Source organism: Alnus glutinosa, chromosome 5 (genome assembly GCF_958979055.1).
Source record: "Alnus glutinosa chromosome 5, dhAlnGlut1.1, whole genome shotgun sequence".
Taxonomy (NCBI): Eukaryota; Viridiplantae; Streptophyta; class Magnoliopsida; order Fagales; family Betulaceae; genus Alnus; species Alnus glutinosa.
In genome coordinates, this window is record NC_084890.1 from 32172294 (window position 1) to 32189820 (window position 17527).

Below are 17527 nucleotides of genomic sequence, written 5' to 3' on the forward strand. Positions count from 1 at the left end.
CTTATTTCAACTTGTTAATCCTATGACTTCTGTAATTATTACAGCTTGTACGTTAAGGTTTGAAAATGTCCATGTTTTTACTCTTCCATTAATGTCATTATTATTGGAAAATCTTACAAATTTTGTAATTAATGCAATTTGTATATCAAGGCCCGTTGCACCATATCGATGTTTTGTGGATTATGATTCTCTATAATTATCTGTCTGAATTCTCTCAAATTCGAACAAATAATTATAGAGGATCATAATCCATATTTTACCTTCTTGCTTTGTAATGTCATTTCCTTACTGCTGGTCTTATATATATGGGTAACAAATTCAGTTTTGGCAAACCAATCTGTCAACCATGGCTTCAAGGGTGGACATAATAGTTTTCTTGTGTTTTCTCCATGCTTGCAACAATTTCGCCGAAGCCAACTGGGGATTATCTACAAAAGAAGAGTTGGAATTCAAGAAGCAACTTGTAAATCTTAAGAAGTCTGCAATTAAAAGCATTCAAGTATGATCTCTTGAAGTTACTCCTTTTAATTATTAAGTTTTTTTTTATAAGTTAATTTTTTATATATATGATGCAAATAATATTGAACTAATGATTGTTATGACTTTCTAATCTACAATTATTTAATTTGACAACTACAGACAGGAGATGGAGATATATACGACTGTATTGATTTCTACAAACAACCCGGCTTTAATCACCCTTTTTGGAAGAATATTACATTTGAGGTTGAAATATTACTAAAACCTTTTTTTTTTTTTTTTTTTTTTTTAACAATCCTATTAATTTCATACCGTTAGAATATACGAAAAATATATTATATTTTCAATATATTGTAACACATACCATTGATATTGTTCTAACATTTTAGAGTATTATTATAGATGAAACGTAAGTTGTTTGAAGAAGCAAGGACAACCAATTTGAATTCACTATTAAATACTGGGCTTAAAGGCATAGGGTGTCCTTATGGAACAGTTCCGATTAGGAGAGTCCGTAAAGATGACTTGGCAAGAACCAAAATGCTTTCAAAAATACATCCATCAAATTAATGTAGATGAAGAACCTGGACATCATGTAAGTTTTATTTTTTCTGCTCCAAAAAGGAAGGGTTTATTTTTTCACTAAATCTCACGTACATATTATGTTCATGCAGTATGCAATACTTCGAACAAAAGTTGATCCCAATAGAAAGCTTGATGGAATTGAATCATACTTTCGCTTCGTTAACCCAAGAGGAATTACTGGATCCCAGTATAGTGCATTTCGGATGACAGTTTCAAACGATCTTGACAGTATAAAAACAGGTTTTACGGTAATTCTCTGATGTAAAAAAATAGCTAATTTCCAGCAGATATGAATTTTTCCTATATCGATCCCAACAGACAAAGTAATAGACATAAGGTAAATTTCTTTTCAGGTAAATCCCTTATTGTTTAAAGACAACAAGACCCGGTTATTTACTCATGTCACGGTGGGTTTTAGTAGATAATTATGAAAGGATTTATATTATATTTAATTTTATTGATAGAAGAAAAGAACTTTATCAGATTAATGGAAGAACACAATGTTTTAATCAAGATTGTCCTGGATATGTACAAGTCAATTCTGAGATACCTCTAGGCTGGACCTTCCTTAATCCAGATGCAGAAGAACATGCCGTAAAATTGCGAATCAATAAGGTTAGAAAATTATGTGCTTATACTCGAATACTATATTTATTTTTTTACTCGGTTAATTCCCAATGGTACTTAGGAAATACGTGGCGGACCAAATTCAACAAAATTTCTTTGGACATTGTACTTCAATGACCAAAATTCCGTAGTTGGTTTTTGGCCCCCGACTCTATTTGGCAAATTAAGTGAGTTCGGCAATCAAGCTGACTGGGGAGGAGAAGTTTATAGTCCATTAGACCAACCTAGTCCCCCAATGGGCACCGGTATTCGTCCGCATTCGTGGTCTTGGAACACGAGATCTTCATCTGTTAGTTGGCGTATTGCTTGTGCATATAAGAAGGAAAAATTTCATTTTGTCAATCCAATCGATACGGAGTTGTATGCTTCTGATCCACATATATACATTATCGTAGATGCTGGATATTATAATGAAAAGAGTGGACGTCTGATTATATATGATGGTCCTGGTGGAATCAAAGGAGCTAATTGAGTTGTATTTTAAAATCCCATTTCCCTAATTAATAATGAGTTTTCTCAAATTTTTAATATTTCATGTCACCATATGTAGTTTGTTATATATTGTACCATCGTTCGATCTGTTCACATTCAAGTGGGTTGCATATGTGGGTTTATATATTAGGGAGCATGATCTTTCAGGGATAGAATCATTTTTGGTTTTTTTTTTTTTTTTTAAATTTTTTAACTACATCTTTATTGTTGTCTTAATTTCTCCTTTTTTAGCTGTTATCATTTATGATTTATTATTATTATTAAGAATAAGTTCACAAAAAGGTATCGAACTATAAAATTTACTGACCGGATAAGTAGCTGGGCAGCCTAATTTTTATTTAGTCAGGTAGGTCTTATAAGTAGTTTCTCACAATCACGTGCTCAAATTTTTTCAAATTCGGATAAATAATTATAAAAAATCCTAATCCGTAAAATATTAATATTGTCCAATTGGCCTTCTCGCTTAATATACAAATTGCATTGGCTACAAAATTTGTAGAATTTCCCAATAATAATGGAATTAATGGAATAGAAAAAACATGGACATTTTCAAACCTTAACGTACGAACTGTAATAATTACAGAAGTTATAGGATTAACAAGTTGGAATAAGATCCTATTCCGATTAGCCAAATAATAATGACAATAATGACACGATGATTCTAGTATATTTATAAAATTATTCTAATAAAATGAACAAAATTTAAGAAGGATGGCGATTAGCACAAGTGGATATGAATTAAGTCCATATGAATTTATATTCTGTGGAATTTTGAGGGTATTCTACTAAGCAGATATATTCAAATCTCAACCATTTTTTTAATCGGGGCATTTTGGACATTTTAACCAAAAAAAAAAAAATCAAATTAAAAGGAAAAAATTCTTGAAATATAGACATCGTAAATTTTTAAACTTCGAAAATATGATTGCAAAAGAGTCTATATGTACTTAGTGGGGTGTAATTAAAGTTTCTCCTAAATTATAATTAATAGGACTTGTTATAGGATTAGTCAATTTAATTGCATTTCTCAGCTTTTACCTGTGTTGCGAAACAACAATTTGTTGGGTTTCGGAGTAATTCTAGACATTATACTTATGTCCCTTTAAAAATGAAGTGGCTTTTAAAATTACCATTTGATTTATGATATATCACTATTAAATTTTGATTTTTGAAGCCACATCAATTTTGAAAGAACACAATAAGAATATGAGTATATCGTCTAGAATTACTCTAGGTTTCAGGATGGTGCAAAATTATGCCCAGCTCAATTTTTGCCTAATAAAGCAGGCAAGGCAAGGCCTCTATCGATCTTACTTCAGAGTACATCTTCAAGCAAAAGAAAGATCGGTATGTCTTGAGTTGGCTTAATGCCACTCTTCCTGAGAAGGTTCTCTCTACTACTTGTAAGTATGGTCGCTTTCTATTAAAAAAAAAGAAAAAAGAAAGTATGGTTGGCTTGGGCCATCATCTATATCGTTAGATATAATAACATTAAATTATGACCGTAAAATAGCTCCATCCAATTTCTAAGTATTGTAATGAAGAGATCTATTCCAAGAGGCAACTAGAAACTTAACTAGAACTAGGCTTTGTGTCTTTTTTTGTCCCTTCTGAACTATATAAATAACTCCAATTAATGTAAGGCTTTTTGATGACATAAATTGAATATTTCTATTTCTACACGTAAGAAAGAGAGCCCACTCCCTTTCTTGGCCATCCAACGTATAGAGAATATGCATGTAAGAAGATCAAAGGGTTTTCAGAGTGTTATTTGCAATTGTTTTGAACCATACACTGTTATTTATAAGAAAAACAAATGTAGTTTTAATCATCTTTTATTTTGTGGTTAATTTAATTCGTAGAGAAAATGATTTAACGATTCATGAATAAGTTTCTGCAAAATGTTTTTTTTTTTATTTTTATTTTTATTTTTATTTTTATTTTCTGAAAATCAATTTCATACATATATAAAAAAACATTTTATTTTTTAGAAATGTTTCATGTACATCCAAACGTGCGTTTATTCTCAAGTGCTTACTTTCTAATATAATGTAAACCATACTATATGGCAATATACCCTTATTTTGCATGTACATCCGCACTTTGCAAATAGAGAATTTTATGATCCACACCATGCGAAATCCGGCGATTACTGCACGTGTGGCTTTTCCTGATGGGTTGTTGATGAACTTGATGTTGTTGCCGCTAGGATTCTCTTACTGGCTAGGACCCCCTGGTTGTCTTACTCTTATATATATAGGTCTGAGGAGGCAGATATTCTGCCCCCGCCTACTCATATTTCACTATCTACCTCCATATGTGCAAATAGCAAATATGATATTTGCGTACCTGGAATTAGGGTCTAAAAATTCACTCGAAACCCATGCAGATGGGCGAATAGCAAATGCAGATTAGTTTTTAACCGCCCACTAAAATACCCCTATTGATAATAAAAATCATCAATGAACTTTTGACAGATTAATATGTATATTTGACATCAATGTGTTTCAATAAAGCCGTTTTGTTTTTTTACTTGAATTTTAGTCTCGAGCAGCTCCTGAGTAAGATAAATGATAAAAATCATTCTCCATCTCATCTTTTACCTATGTTGCATTGCTAATGATATTTGTACACATAATGTGTGTACATTACATTGTATACATGCTCATATTTAGTGTAAGACTTATGCATGTGAGACTTTATCGGTTCCACACGAAATGTGAGTATTGTTACACTATATAATGTGTGTACAAATACCACATCTCTTTTCGTATAGTGGATCGGTGAATCATGTGAATTCTACAAATTAAATGGTAAATTTACAAAATAATAATAATAATAATAATAATAATAATAATAATAATAATAATAGTAGGAGGTAGGATAAAAAATTATGTGTAAGATGCCTAATCCATGAAGGCACGAAGTAAAGTGGAATGGCAAAGATTTTTTTTTTTTTTTTTTTTTTTATGAATAGAATGGCAAAGATTTGAATAGAATTCCAGGAAAGCGGACATAACGTGCGGGAACACGCGAAAATAGTAGAGAAGATTATGTCAGCAAACAACAACCGGACCAAAGCCGAGTTCTTTCTCTCATCAGTGTCATCACAAACCTTTCTTCCATAGCCGAACACGCTCACTTCCCCAGACCATCTTCCATAGCCGAATACGGTAAGTTTGGTTCTATCTCGTCTCCTAATCTGTGCTTTAACTTCGACTTTTCTCTAAAGTTGTAATTTTTAGAATGTGCACACCAACTGTTCGATGAATCGTTTCTACAAGGTCAGTTACTAAAATATGGGAAATGTTATTAAACTAAGGAAGGCCCAACAAATTATTGGCAAATTTGAATCATTTGTTTCCAACTAACGGACATGTTTCAACAATACAAGGAGACACAACATTATTCGTTCCTTTGAGCAATGCATGTTTACAGATATTCTTTGTGACATTATTGCTTGTGATTTATTCTTTCTAGGTTGCAGGCAACGATGGGTGGAGTGATAAAGAAGTTTTTCGTTGCGTCAATGTTTATGTGGATTGCTCCTGTTGCAATTTTGTATGGTTTTAACCATAATTTGCTTCCTGGTAAGCCTATCTTGTGTTAATGTCTAAACCATACATTTTTGTTCTCTAATGTGGATAAATTAATGACAATGTATATATGTTTTTGTTCTCTGTTATATTTTCTCTCACAATCACCTGACCGAATTCTCTCAAATTTAGGCAAATAATTTGAGAGGAACCTAATCCCAAGAAAACATAATCAAATTGAGTATGCAAATATCTTGAATCTGCCTTGGAATGTGAGCAATTTATCATAGGCCCTCGACTTCAAATAGTTTGGGAAAAAACAAATAAACAAAAAGCTTTGCTTAGTATCTGCCACAATAGAGTCAATCAAGGTTCAGGAATTAGAAGAAATGGATGCTGGAAATCGTATATTGGGGCTAACTTAGTTGAAGTAGTTACATTGAGTTCATGATGATTCCGGTTGTGAGATCGTGGTTCTCCCACAGAGTTGTTAATTATTCTATTTGAGTAATGTTTCTCTATGTTAAAATTAGAGATCAATGGCAAAGAGAACTCCTAGCTGTTGAAGTTGATGTAGAACAAGCTTACCCCAAAACCATTTAATTTCATTGACTGGTATAGGTTTATATGATCTTGTCCCAGAATCATTATTGATTTTGTATGAGCTTCTATGACAAATTAATTTCTTCTCGTTTCTTAAGAAGGTTGAATTATAAGATTTTATCCAGGGCATGATGAGTGCTTCATAGTTTAAAGATGTCTTGGCTATAAAGTATAGCCCAGCCAAGAGAAAATAGGAAAACAGAAACCCTTTAATAATGCAAAAACGCAAAGCGCTATGCATCTCTCCATTTTCTCTCTAATGAAATAAAAATAGAAAAACAAGAGAGAGAGGGAGATAACGTCTTTTCACCTATAGTTGCTAGTATACCATGTTCTTATTAAATTTGTGGGAATTAATTGGGTTCTCCTCCATCATCGACAATGCAATCAAAATTCTATGGTAATGTAGTTTTTTAGTAAATTAAATGTGCTTTACAGCCTTAATGTTCCATGTTATGGTTTTTGTGTAGTATATATATATATATTGTCTTTTCTCGTTAAACTTTAAATCATTAGCATTTGATATAGATGAGAAGTGCATCTGTACTAGTAAAAAAATCTACTTAAGAAATGGTAAAGGACATATAAAGAATTAATAATAAATATTTAGGTTATTTTTAATGTTAGAGGAAAGGGAGCATTCTTTCAGTCATACAAAATTTTAGTTCTCCATTTGAACGCATTCTATTTTGGATCACTTTTCTTGACATTTTTTACTTATTAGAATGTAGCACATCTTATTCTTTTGGGGCTGATTAATCATTTTTCCATAACCTGGATGGCTTATTTTGTCTAAAACACACCGTTTTGATTTATTATTATAAAGTTTATGTCTCTCTTGTGTTAAAGTCAGGTTATGCAGCACACTCTCATCAGTAGAATAATGAAAGTGGATATGGGCTATTAACTAGAGCAGTAATTGATCTCAAAACCCTTAAATGATTGCGAGATTATGGTGTTATTCATAAGTATTTTATTGGGATGGACATTTTCTTATAAAAAATAAGTCTCAAATATTTTCTAACCAACACCTAATTTGGACCCTTGAGTTTAGCTAAAAGGCAAATCCACTTTTCCATGTAGTTACTCCAATGTTTTAGCAAGCCAATATCTCATATTATGGTCACTAGGAAAATTGCTAGTTACAGTCGTCAATGCAAGCCATTTATGTGACTTTTAAAGGCTGTCCTAGAGCCTCTTTCAGGCAAGTTGTAAATCTGTTCTTGTGACCTCTAAGATATTGCTAGCTGAACTCTTATGCCGACTCATCTCAAAAGTCAAATCTGGATCCTAAATTTCGAAAGCCTTGCAGTTATGGATGTTTTGGGTGTTTGGAGTTTGTACCGAGTGCAAAAAAAAAACAAATTTTCTTCCAGAAAAGGCTGCTCTTCTTCCGAACATAGCTTTTTTCTTCTTCCAATCATAGCTTTTAGAGTTTTGTTTGGATGAAGCTTCATCCCATTTCTTTTAGAGCAAAATGTCATTTTCATATTAATTTTCAATGTGCTTGGTGTAACTTGATCAGATTCTGTGTTAAGATTTTGTGGGGGGGGGGGTGGGCGGGCTATGCAATTAGGTTAGATATGTAGTTTCTTCTCTCGGCGTTACAATCAGATGACCTCAATTAGTATTTACTTATCTTGAACAGGTTCAACCCATTTGTCTCCCTATTCTTTGACACTGGTGAGTGGCTTCCTTGCTGTCATCTCAGTCAACGTGGTTATTGCGTTCTATATATACATGGCAATGAAGGAACCATCAGATAAACATGAGCCGGACCCTGCATTCCTTGCTGAAGCCGAAGCTAGTGTCAGTCGGTCCACAAATCAAGCTGAGGATTCTTCTCAGTCCGAAAAGAAACAAGATTAGTTTAAGCTCAAGCCTTTCTCATGTACCAAAAAGAAGTGAAAATGTGGAGTGACTAGATAATTGTTAAGATTCCTCGTGATGAAATTGTCATGTTTTATATTGCGAATGTTATTAGTTTCTTCTCTCTCTCAATTTTGGTGGCACATGTGAGAGAGTGGATATGAAACACACATGTCAGTGTAGGCGGTTAGACAACCTAATATTTATTTGAACAAGTGAGTCTTATATGAGTTGTCTTACAAGGTGCAACAAATTACTATGAATTTCAACCCGGATAAAGATTCCGAATTCCTATTATTGGTTGCCTAGATTTCTGTTTTTGAGACTCACCTGCCCTAGGTGCTTAGGATGTGAGACTTTTTTTCTCTCTAGGGTAGGTAAGCCCCACAACTCCACTTCTTACCCTGTCGAAATTTATATGAAATTCAAAATTTTGGATAGAACTGGTATCCCAATCCATTGTATGTAACCATCGTAAGGTGATTTCTCTGAAGTTTGTTGTGCAGGCTTTTGCAAGCCTTACAACAAACTGTTATATCAAAACAAAGCTTAGCCTCATCCCAAGGGCCATTAATCTCGAACTTGTATTCTTGAAGTCGTATAAGGCAATAAGGACATACTACAGCCACAAAAACCAATAGACCCAACAGCAGCACAAAAAGTAAACCGTGCAGAGTGTAAACAAAAGCCAAGGTCACAGCCATCAAACTGAAAGAAAAGCAAAGGTGCAAACGGAAGGAGTATTTCTTGATACAGTAAGTGACCAGTGGAGCAAAAATTTAAGAGTATTTTTGTTTTATTGAAAATATTGAAAGGGTATTTTAGTCTTTTTGATGAACTTGAAGGTACATTGACAATGTTTTAATAGTTTAAAAAGAACACTATCCTAATTAAAAGTTTGGAGGGGGTACATTATGAATTAAAGTGTACGTGGGCTTTTCGGTTTATTTAAACTTTAACATGTTTGGATAAAGTTGAAAATTTACCTTGGTATATTTGACCATAAATTTTATAGAATAGATGTTTGTTTTTTTATTATTGACAAGTTCCTTGTAAATGAAAACACATCTTTAATATTGCATTTCATTTTAATTAATATCAAAATGTTACCATAAGCTTTACACTAGTATATATAGTTCTTCTACAAGGTTCTACGGATAAAAGCTTTATTTACAAATAAAACCTCTAATTGATTTTCTAATAAAGCTTTATTTACAAATCCCGATGTGCATGTGTATAAGTAAAATTAGAATTGAATAAGTAATCTTTTTTTAATCATTAAATTAAGAGAAAATCGCATGACTTGTGAGAGTTTTGTTACAATCAAGTAAGTTCAAAATCAACCAAAAATATCTCCACTCAACTCACGCCACCGATGGATATTTGGCAAAATTTTCTTCATGTTTTAAAATTAATTACAAAAATCCCTTTAATTAATCGTGAGTTTGAAAATCACCTAGCTTAAACGCTTTTAAAATCACTATTGGTTCAAAATTTAATAGTGATCTATCACAAATTAAATGATAATTTTAAAAGTCACATCATTTTTTAATGGACACGAGGGAGACAATGCATTACTCGAGCTCCCAAACCTAGTAGTTATATAGGAATGGAACCAAGAGTTTTATTATGGCGGGACAAAAGTAAAATAAAAAATAAAAAATTTAGGGTGAGGAAATTAATATTTGAAGGTCTACCTCATAAAAAAATAAAATTGAGGAATGTTTTAAATTTTTGGATAATATAAATCTGCAAAGTAAGTTAATACTATGGATAGTGCTAAAACAACACTAGTTAAATTACATATCTCCCTCTCACGTGAAGTGAGACCCACCACATGTGGGCCCCATCATGTGGGGCTAATGGGGCTAGGCCAAGTTGTGGTTCGACCGATTGGATGTGGAAGGGTCTACGGTTCCCATGCATGGCCACTATCTAGGCTCCTTTTATGCGGTTCATAGTAGATTGGTGCTACTATAGTTTTTAAATAATCGATGTTTTTCAGAAAAGATTCGCTCTATGTACACCTTGGGCAGTTAGGGTTTTTTTCTCAAACCATTGTTGACTTCTCTCTCTTGACATACCTCTATTCTTCAATTCATATCTTTTGTTTGTCCTTTTTATTAGGGATGAAAACCCGGTCCCGGTTATTGGATTTTCAATAACCGGGACCGGATCCGGGTATATCAAATTGCAGCAACTATACAACATTGCACCATATCAAATTGAAACCTTCTTATCAAGAAGAGAGAGAGAGAGATTAATTATCAAGTATCTCTTTTTTCAAGTTGTGCAATGTTTTTCTTTGTCTCTTATGCAGTGAGTTAGAGCTTAAACCACAGGGAAAGCTTACCTTGATGATTGTGAAAGCAAGTGATTTGAAGAACATGGAAATGATTGGAAAATCTGATCCTTATGTTGTTCTGTATATTCGGCCACTATTCAAGGTCAAAACTAAGGTTGTTGAAAACAACCTCAATCCAGTTTGGGATCAAGCATTCGAGTTGATTGCAGAAGACAAGGAGACACAGTCTCTTGTACTTGAGGTTTTAATCCACTAACACCCCTTTTTTTCACTTCTGCTATGCTCTTCTGCCAGATCTCTGAATATGCTGCTTCTGCAAGAATCTACAATTTCTAGGATTCATATTTATAGTGCCTTAAGTGTTAGCTTATTTAGTGTTTGATTTTATTCCAAATTAAGTTGTGGGAAAGAGTACAAACTTAACTTACCGGTCAGGGGAGGGGGGTATTTTTTTTTTGTTAATAATTTACACCCGGTCCCGGGTTCCCGGTTTAACCGGGAATTTGGAAAACACGAAACCGGGACCGGGACCGGGTACCCCGGGTTCCGGTTTTTAAAAACCGGGTACCTACCCGGTTACCGGTTTTCCGGTCCCGGTTAGTGCCCGGATCCGGTTCCGGTCCGGTTATAACCGGCTCGGATTTACACCCCTACTTTTTATGTTGTCTATATCAATTTGAAATTTGTATAGAATCATAAGTAGGGTATAAAAGAGTAAAATTTGAGCCTGATTACAAATAAAGTTTTTAAATTTAGTTGAAATAAATTCTTTTAACCCGATCTATTAAATTAATATATACTTTTTAAAAAATTACACATGACTTGTTAATTTTATTAAAGATGCATGTAAAAGAATGTAGTACATCAATTTAGTTGATTGAACAGGATGGCAACCCAAAATTTTTTAAGAAGAAAACTTATTCTAATTTTTTTTTTTTTTTTTAAAAAAAAAAAAAAAAAGGGTGAAAAGAAAGCCACTCGTTTTCAAGTTTTTTTTTTTTTTTTTTTTTTTTTTTACTTGTGATTTTTCTTTTCTTCTCTTTTATGCTCTATTTGTTTGGGCGTAAAATATTTTTTGAAAAACATTTTTTGTATTTTCCGGTGTTTGGTACAATAAAAAATGATGGTCAATAAAAGTCATTTTCAGTTTGACTATAAAAGTTTCTTTAATTTTTGGAAAACGATTTACGGTTTTAAAAATCGTAAATCGTTTTTCAAATTTAAACTCTTCCTTCTTGCAGGTACGTTTGTGGAAATCTGCTACCGCTGGGCATTGAAGTTTGTTGGTAGCTCGAATCTACCATCGAAGGTTCCTAATCTCTAGATTCCGGCCCTGGCGACCGCCGTTGGATTCCAACAAAACAGGCTGGAATCCGGCCAGTGCCGAAATCTGGCACTGGTCTGCCAGAATCTGGCCAATATATTCGAATTTCTGCGAGTTGTCCGGAATCCAACACAAATGGTCATTAGTGATTTTTTCATACGAGCTAAACACCGAAAAATATTTTCAAGAAAATCGTTTTTTCTGAAAAATAATTTCATTGAAAATATTTTATGACAAAAAACATTTTAGGTCGAAATAAACGGAACATTAATTTTTGAGTCCGTAGAAAGGAGGAATTAAGTACCATTGCAGAAAGATCCATTCCTTTTCATATCCAATGAAATCATACCACGTAGTCAATTCAAAATGACTTGTATGACCTCCACGCCAAACTTGAGTCGAAATAAACCCGAATCTTCGTAGCCCTAATATAACGTGTAAATTCCAAAGGTTACTTTTCAAAAACAAGAGGAACTACTTCACTTTGCAGTTCAGCTGTTTGAAAAAAATCCTCTTCGGAATTGCTAGTGTCATTATGGACAAAGCTGAGCTTGAGAGCTTTCTGAACGTTCTTCCTCCTGTAGACTTTTGCTGTGTCTACGGCTCAGCTCTTCATCCAAACAATCATGACAAGGTTCTGCTTTGTTTTTGTCCTTATCAATCTTTTTCTTCTCAAATTCAAAATTTATTTATTTGTAATTTTTATTTGAATTAATGAATTTCTGTGGTTCTAGTCAACCATGGTAGATTACATTCTTGGTGTATCGGATCCTGAGCAATGGCATTCTCAGGTAAGTTCGAAATATGGATCCTTTTTACTCATTCGCATGTAGAGAATAAAGGTTGTTTGAATGTCTTATAGAATTTAGTTTTTCTGTTTTTCTACGACCCAGAATCTAAAAATGAACAAAAGACACTATGCCTCATGGATGGCGCACCTTGGCGGGGCGAGACTGGTAATGTTTTCTCTCTCTTTCTCTATCATGTTGGGTTTTGTTCTCATTGTCTCTGATATGATATATCGGTTCATTGTGTTAGATTACTCAAATTGCGGATGAAATCGGTGTTGGAGTACACTTCAACCCTTTTGTTAGTTGGAATGACAAGGTATTGGCCATTCAATCCTTGCAAACTCATGAGCTGTGTCTCTGACTGTGTGGGCACCTGCTCTGTATGTTAGAATTTTACGTGCATTAACATTTTATCCTATATCCTGGCATCGCATGCAATGTTCTCTGAGTGTCTTGTAATCGTCACATTTAAGCAAATGTAACAGATGCTCAAATATGGGGTTGTTCGGATGCATGACTTGGTTCAAGACATACTGAATTGGGAGAGATTCTACTTGAGTGGTCGTTTACAAAAACCGGTATGTCCTCCCTATGGCTTTTAGAAATCATTTATTTTTATGTGTCTTCATTTCTTTGCCTGGAAATAATACAACAAAACATCTATCTATGTCCAATAAGTCGTCAACTTTCTAATGAATGTTTTATAATGTTTCTGTATTTTGTATCCATCTCTTTTTTCAATCCGTCATTATATGCTATTTATGAGAACGTGTTGCAAAATGTGATACAAATTCATTCAGAAGAACCAAAAACAGAAATTAAAAGTTCAAACACTTGAAATTTCTTTTTCACTGATCATGCTTGCTCTTATTCATAAGTAGTTAATTAATTACTTAGTTGTTTATACTGCAATCCCTTTCAAGTACGAGAGAAATCCTTTAATAAACTAGAATATTTATACCATAGCTTAAAATAATTTTCCTCATCTAGAAGTGCTTGTTAACTTAACAATGTGCAGCATTGTTTGAGATTCGAAAGTTCTTGGGAAAGTCTTTGCTAAAGCTTAAATAGGCTGTGTCTTACTAAAAAAATCATCATAAGGCCAGAGAACTAGTTTTCCCCTTTAAAAATCACAAATACTATTCTTCATAGTAGTTCTAATAAAATTGAGGCAAAAAAAGTATTATGGACTAATAAGTAGATGGCAGATAATACATGTATGGTCTTGCCTGGGAAAGACTTAATGTTGTAAAACAAGTTACTACTTGAAATTATAGTTCCATGTAATGTCAGACTAGCTGTTGAAATTATTGATGTACTGATTTGTCATAAAGGGCCATAAACAATCATGGTTTTGGTGTTTCATCTATTTGATTAAACGTTTTTCAAAAATATATTATAAGAAACTTATGTGAATTTTTCTCCAAGGAGGTTTTTGAGACACACCAAAATATTGGGACCGTGTGGTTTTCTGTGCCTCCAACTTGATTTTGTTTTTAAAATTCACTTCATTATGATTTTTGGCAGCCACATAGAAGCCAAAATTGTATGTTCAATCACACCTGGTTGGCAGTTGTTAATTTTTGACAGTAACAAGTGGGGGGAATTGATTATGCCTCCAAATCTTTTGAATATTCCTAAACCATATCCAAGTTTTGCTTTAAATTTAAGTGCTTGTATTATAAAGTCATTGATGAAAGTCACTAACTTTAGTAACACTACTTGATACTTGTCAAGTTTTTTTTTTTTTGATAAGTAATTGCAATTTATTAAAAAGCGCAAAGGGGCGCAACCCAAGATACTTGTCAAGTTATTCTACCATCCCATAAGAAAAGGCAAGTGCCACCCCTCCCATAACCAGAATTAGTAGCTGATATTTTCCACATGCTTACTGTGCCTCCGGTGCCATTGCCACTGTGTGTTAGTTCCAACATGGTGCAATCCTGGCCACATGCCAGTAGGGCTCAAAACTTGATGATAATGATGTTAAATTAGGTTTCATTTGTGGATTAAACAGATTTTACATAGAAAACGAAAGAGAAAAATGCAAGAAAGCAAAATTTCATTTAGCTTGAAGTATATGAGCCAAAGTGTTCAAAACGTGTTAGGTTGCAGTAACTGCTGATATTAGAGGCAGGAAATGAAGTGAATGTTTGAAGTGCCTTCGGCTTTCATGGAATGTGGGCAACATCAGAGGCTATTGAGTTTTTTCCTCTTGCTTGATTGCCCCTTTAGGGGATCTTTTTCTTTTTCTTCAACCTCCCTCCTTTTCTTTCTCCAGTCATCTTTCTTTTTTCTGTTTTTGTTTTTGGTAGTTCAATAAATGTGGATACAGAAAAGTGAGTTACTGAATGGTTCTTTGTTGATGTTGTTTGGAGAAAAAAAAATCATTTTTTTCATAATTTCATACCCAACCATAATATGCTTCATAGTTGAGTAGCATCTGCATGTACAGACTTCCATTTAGATTCTGCATAAAGTACATCAATATATAGATGTTGACTAATTTAGTGTGTTATTTGATCATATTAGTAAGGGGACTCTTTCTTCTGCTGTTTACTTCCTGCAATGTCCCAGTTTCTCAAACTCTGCTTGCATTGCCTGTCTCAAACTTCCTCTGCATTGTGTTTACCTGATGCTCCTAATCTGTGATCACAATTGTGGTCATTGCCTCATTTTTTTTCTTTGTTATCGAAATGTCAAGGAAGTTTCAATTTTTTTACAGGTCCGTATACTTGTGGATAATCTGGATATAGAAAATGTAAACTCTTCTAATTTGAGGGCTGCAATCTCTGCTGCCCTCCTCCTTCTGCCACCAAAATTTACTGAGGTTTGCTTCGTTTTCAATTGTTGGCCTCTCTAGAACTTCTAGAATTCATAAGTAATTATATCTTCATGCAGGAAGATCTGTATGCCAAAATATGTAGCCTCTCATATATGGGTGATTTGCGTATGCTTTTTGCTGAGGACAGAAATAAGGTAATGGTTGACAGATCTCAAATAGATCTTCAGAGAGAAACTGCTTATAGCCTTTCATGGCATTAACATCTTTATGCTTGCTTGCTACTTTGCATCTATTGGATCTGCTGAAATTATATGCTGCTCTGATTTGGCTGCGATTAATTAATAATTGGCCAAACTTATGGACTATTTTTAGTGAATAATCATTTTGCTATGAGTTTATACAAGATATGCCTGTGGAAGACATATTATACATTTCTAACAGCTAGAACAGGAAGTTCCTTAAGTGCTGGTTTTTAACATCCACTTCATTACTTGTTTTTCCATTGTAACTGCTTATTGGATGTCTCTTATTAACAACATATTTCCTTTGTTCTTACAAAAGTTCAGTTCATTTATATAATGTTCCCAGGTGAAGAAGATTGTACAAGGGCAATTTGATTTATTCCAGTCCAGGTATAAGTCATTTCTTGAAGAGTATGAGGCTAAAGAGTTGTTGAGACTCACGTCATCTGGAAGTTGCCAAACAAATATTTCCCAGGTCTGCTTAGATCCTCAAGTTCTCATTTGAAAGATGATTCCATATACCATCTTTGATTTTTTATGTTATGTTCTAGAGATACCTCAACGTTCTAACCTCATTTGCTGCTTAATGAATCAAATATGTTTGGGGCCTTGAACTCAGGCATGAAATATAGTTGCAAGGTTTAGTATAAAAGTTTCTACTTCCTTTTCTAATGTTGACATCATCAAGCAAGCAATATTGATGTAAGAATTAGTTGTATAAGCGTTTGGACGCCCATTTACTATGACTACAAAATGCTGGCTTTTCTTTCTGCTCTTTCTGCAGTGCCTTTTCTACGGAAACTATGATACTTGCAGTGTTTTTAGTATTTTTGTGCCTTTCATCTGCGCATGAAACAGTTGAAATTCCAGCATAGAGTAAAAACTAGTTCCTTGTATGGAGTTTTCGGTCTTCATTAACTTCTTGATTGCATACTTGATGATTCATTACTCTAAGCTAGATACTAGTTTTGAGCTTCTGGAAAATGCTTAGTTTTTCAAAAGCTATGATATTTTATCTCAAGCCCAATGCCATTTTCCAAAAGTAAATATCTTGTTCTTTTTTGAATTCATTCATGGATAGGATTTCTTTTAGGAAAAGGTAGTAATAAAAAATTTCATGGAGAGAGCTATCAAACTGTGTCTGTTATAACATTCTCACTTCCAGAGTTGATCCCTAAGTTTAAATGCTTTTTTTCCTCTTAGAACAGGATTGTGGCTTATCAGTAGCTCGCCATCTTGTTAATAGTCTTCCACCAATGGTCAGAAGCCAAATGGGCATGAGGCTAGGAGAGAAGAAAAGGCTGAGTGACTCTGGTATGAGCTTCAACTCATCTTCAGCGGATTTTTAGTAAAGAGTGGTTTGTGAAGAAGCAAATAGATTCCATAGTTTCATCTCTACACATTACACACATCCCAACTTTGTGCACTCAATTTTAATGGGTAAAACATGATTTGCGTCATTCATTTTCAGACATCCATTTGGATGTTAGATGACAAGCAATGGTGTTACCGTGTTACACTAAATTAGACGATAGTTTCATAATTATGCCAAAGTTGAGTTGATAATAACTTCTTTTTGAACAATTGAAGGTCAAGTTATACATGAAGTTTTGATTGGCTCGAGAGAAGAGGCTGCAAAATGCATGCAGAAGGTTCTGAGGCAAAAGGTCATGGTTTCAAGTGCAAGGCAGGCCATCTCTGGGCTACTGACCGTTGGTGGTGTAAATTCTGTTAGATATCTCACTAACAAAATGTGCAAGGCTTGGAAATCCTTGAGATGAGACTTCACCTCTATTTTTTTTTTTAATAAAAAAAAGAATTCTTTAACACAGTTTTGAACCTTTTCTAGTTCTGGCAGGCTAAACCTTTGAGTTACACCTTAGCCTAT

At 33.8% G+C, this 17527-nt stretch overlaps 3 protein-coding genes across 4 annotated transcripts; all 3 read left to right on the plus strand.

Annotated features, from left to right (window-relative positions):
- Positions 1-346: 346 nt before the first annotated feature.
- LOC133869272 (uncharacterized) lies at positions 347-2164 on the plus strand. Its single transcript, XM_062306226.1, has 5 exons — positions 347-499; positions 640-726; positions 883-1008; positions 1155-1313; positions 1754-2164. Exons 1-5 carry the CDS (start codon positions 347-349, stop codon positions 2162-2164), a joined length of 936 nt encoding a protein of 311 aa, XP_062162210.1.
- A 2980-nt stretch (positions 2165-5144) lies between these two features.
- On the plus strand, positions 5145-8445 carry LOC133869631 (uncharacterized). Of its 2 annotated transcripts, none has more exons than XM_062306679.1 (3): positions 5145-5357; positions 5665-5774; positions 7972-8445. In XM_062306679.1, the coding sequence occupies exons 2-3, from the start codon at positions 5678-5680 to the stop codon at positions 8190-8192; spliced, it is 318 nt and encodes a 105-aa protein (XP_062162663.1). In that variant the 5' UTR covers positions 5145-5357; positions 5665-5677; the 3' UTR covers positions 8193-8445. The 2 variants fall into 2 exon arrangements, with proteins under 2 accessions (XP_062162663.1, XP_062162665.1); XM_062306681.1 differs by having other exon boundaries at positions 5672-5774.
- Positions 8446-12217: 3772 nt separating this feature from the next.
- LOC133869431 (uncharacterized) lies at positions 12218-17443 on the plus strand. Its single transcript, XM_062306422.1, has 10 exons — positions 12218-12455; positions 12556-12612; positions 12715-12777; positions 12860-12928; positions 13098-13190; positions 15338-15442; positions 15514-15591; positions 15986-16114; positions 16848-16953; positions 17230-17443. The coding sequence occupies exons 1-10, from the start codon at positions 12357-12359 to the stop codon at positions 17418-17420; spliced, it is 990 nt and encodes a 329-aa protein (XP_062162406.1). The 5' UTR covers positions 12218-12356; the 3' UTR covers positions 17421-17443.
- Positions 17444-17527: the final 84 nt, after the last annotated feature.

Coding starts and splice junctions, on each gene's coding strand:
- LOC133869431 (XM_062306422.1), top strand. CDS start 12,357: ATGGACAAAGCTGAGCTTGAGAGCTTTCTGAACGTTCTTCCTCCTGTA. Junction 12,456..12,555: donor ATCCAAACAATCATGACAAG/GTTCTGCTTTGT, acceptor CTGTGGTTCTAG/TCAACCATGGTAGATTACAT. Junction 16,115..16,847: donor GCCAAACAAATATTTCCCAG/GTCTGCTTAGAT, acceptor CTCTTAGAACAG/GATTGTGGCTTATCAGTAGC.
- LOC133869631 (XM_062306679.1), top strand. CDS start 5,678: ATGGGTGGAGTGATAAAGAAGTTTTTCGTTGCGTCAATGTTTATGTGG. Junction 5,775..7,971: donor TAACCATAATTTGCTTCCTG/GTAAGCCTATCT, acceptor TATCTTGAACAG/GTTCAACCCATTTGTCTCCC.
- LOC133869272 (XM_062306226.1), top strand. CDS start 347: ATGGCTTCAAGGGTGGACATAATAGTTTTCTTGTGTTTTCTCCATGCT. Junction 500..639: donor CTGCAATTAAAAGCATTCAA/GTATGATCTCTT, acceptor TGACAACTACAG/ACAGGAGATGGAGATATATA. Junction 1,314..1,753: donor GTATAAAAACAGGTTTTACG/GTAATTCTCTGA, acceptor AATGGTACTTAG/GAAATACGTGGCGGACCAAA.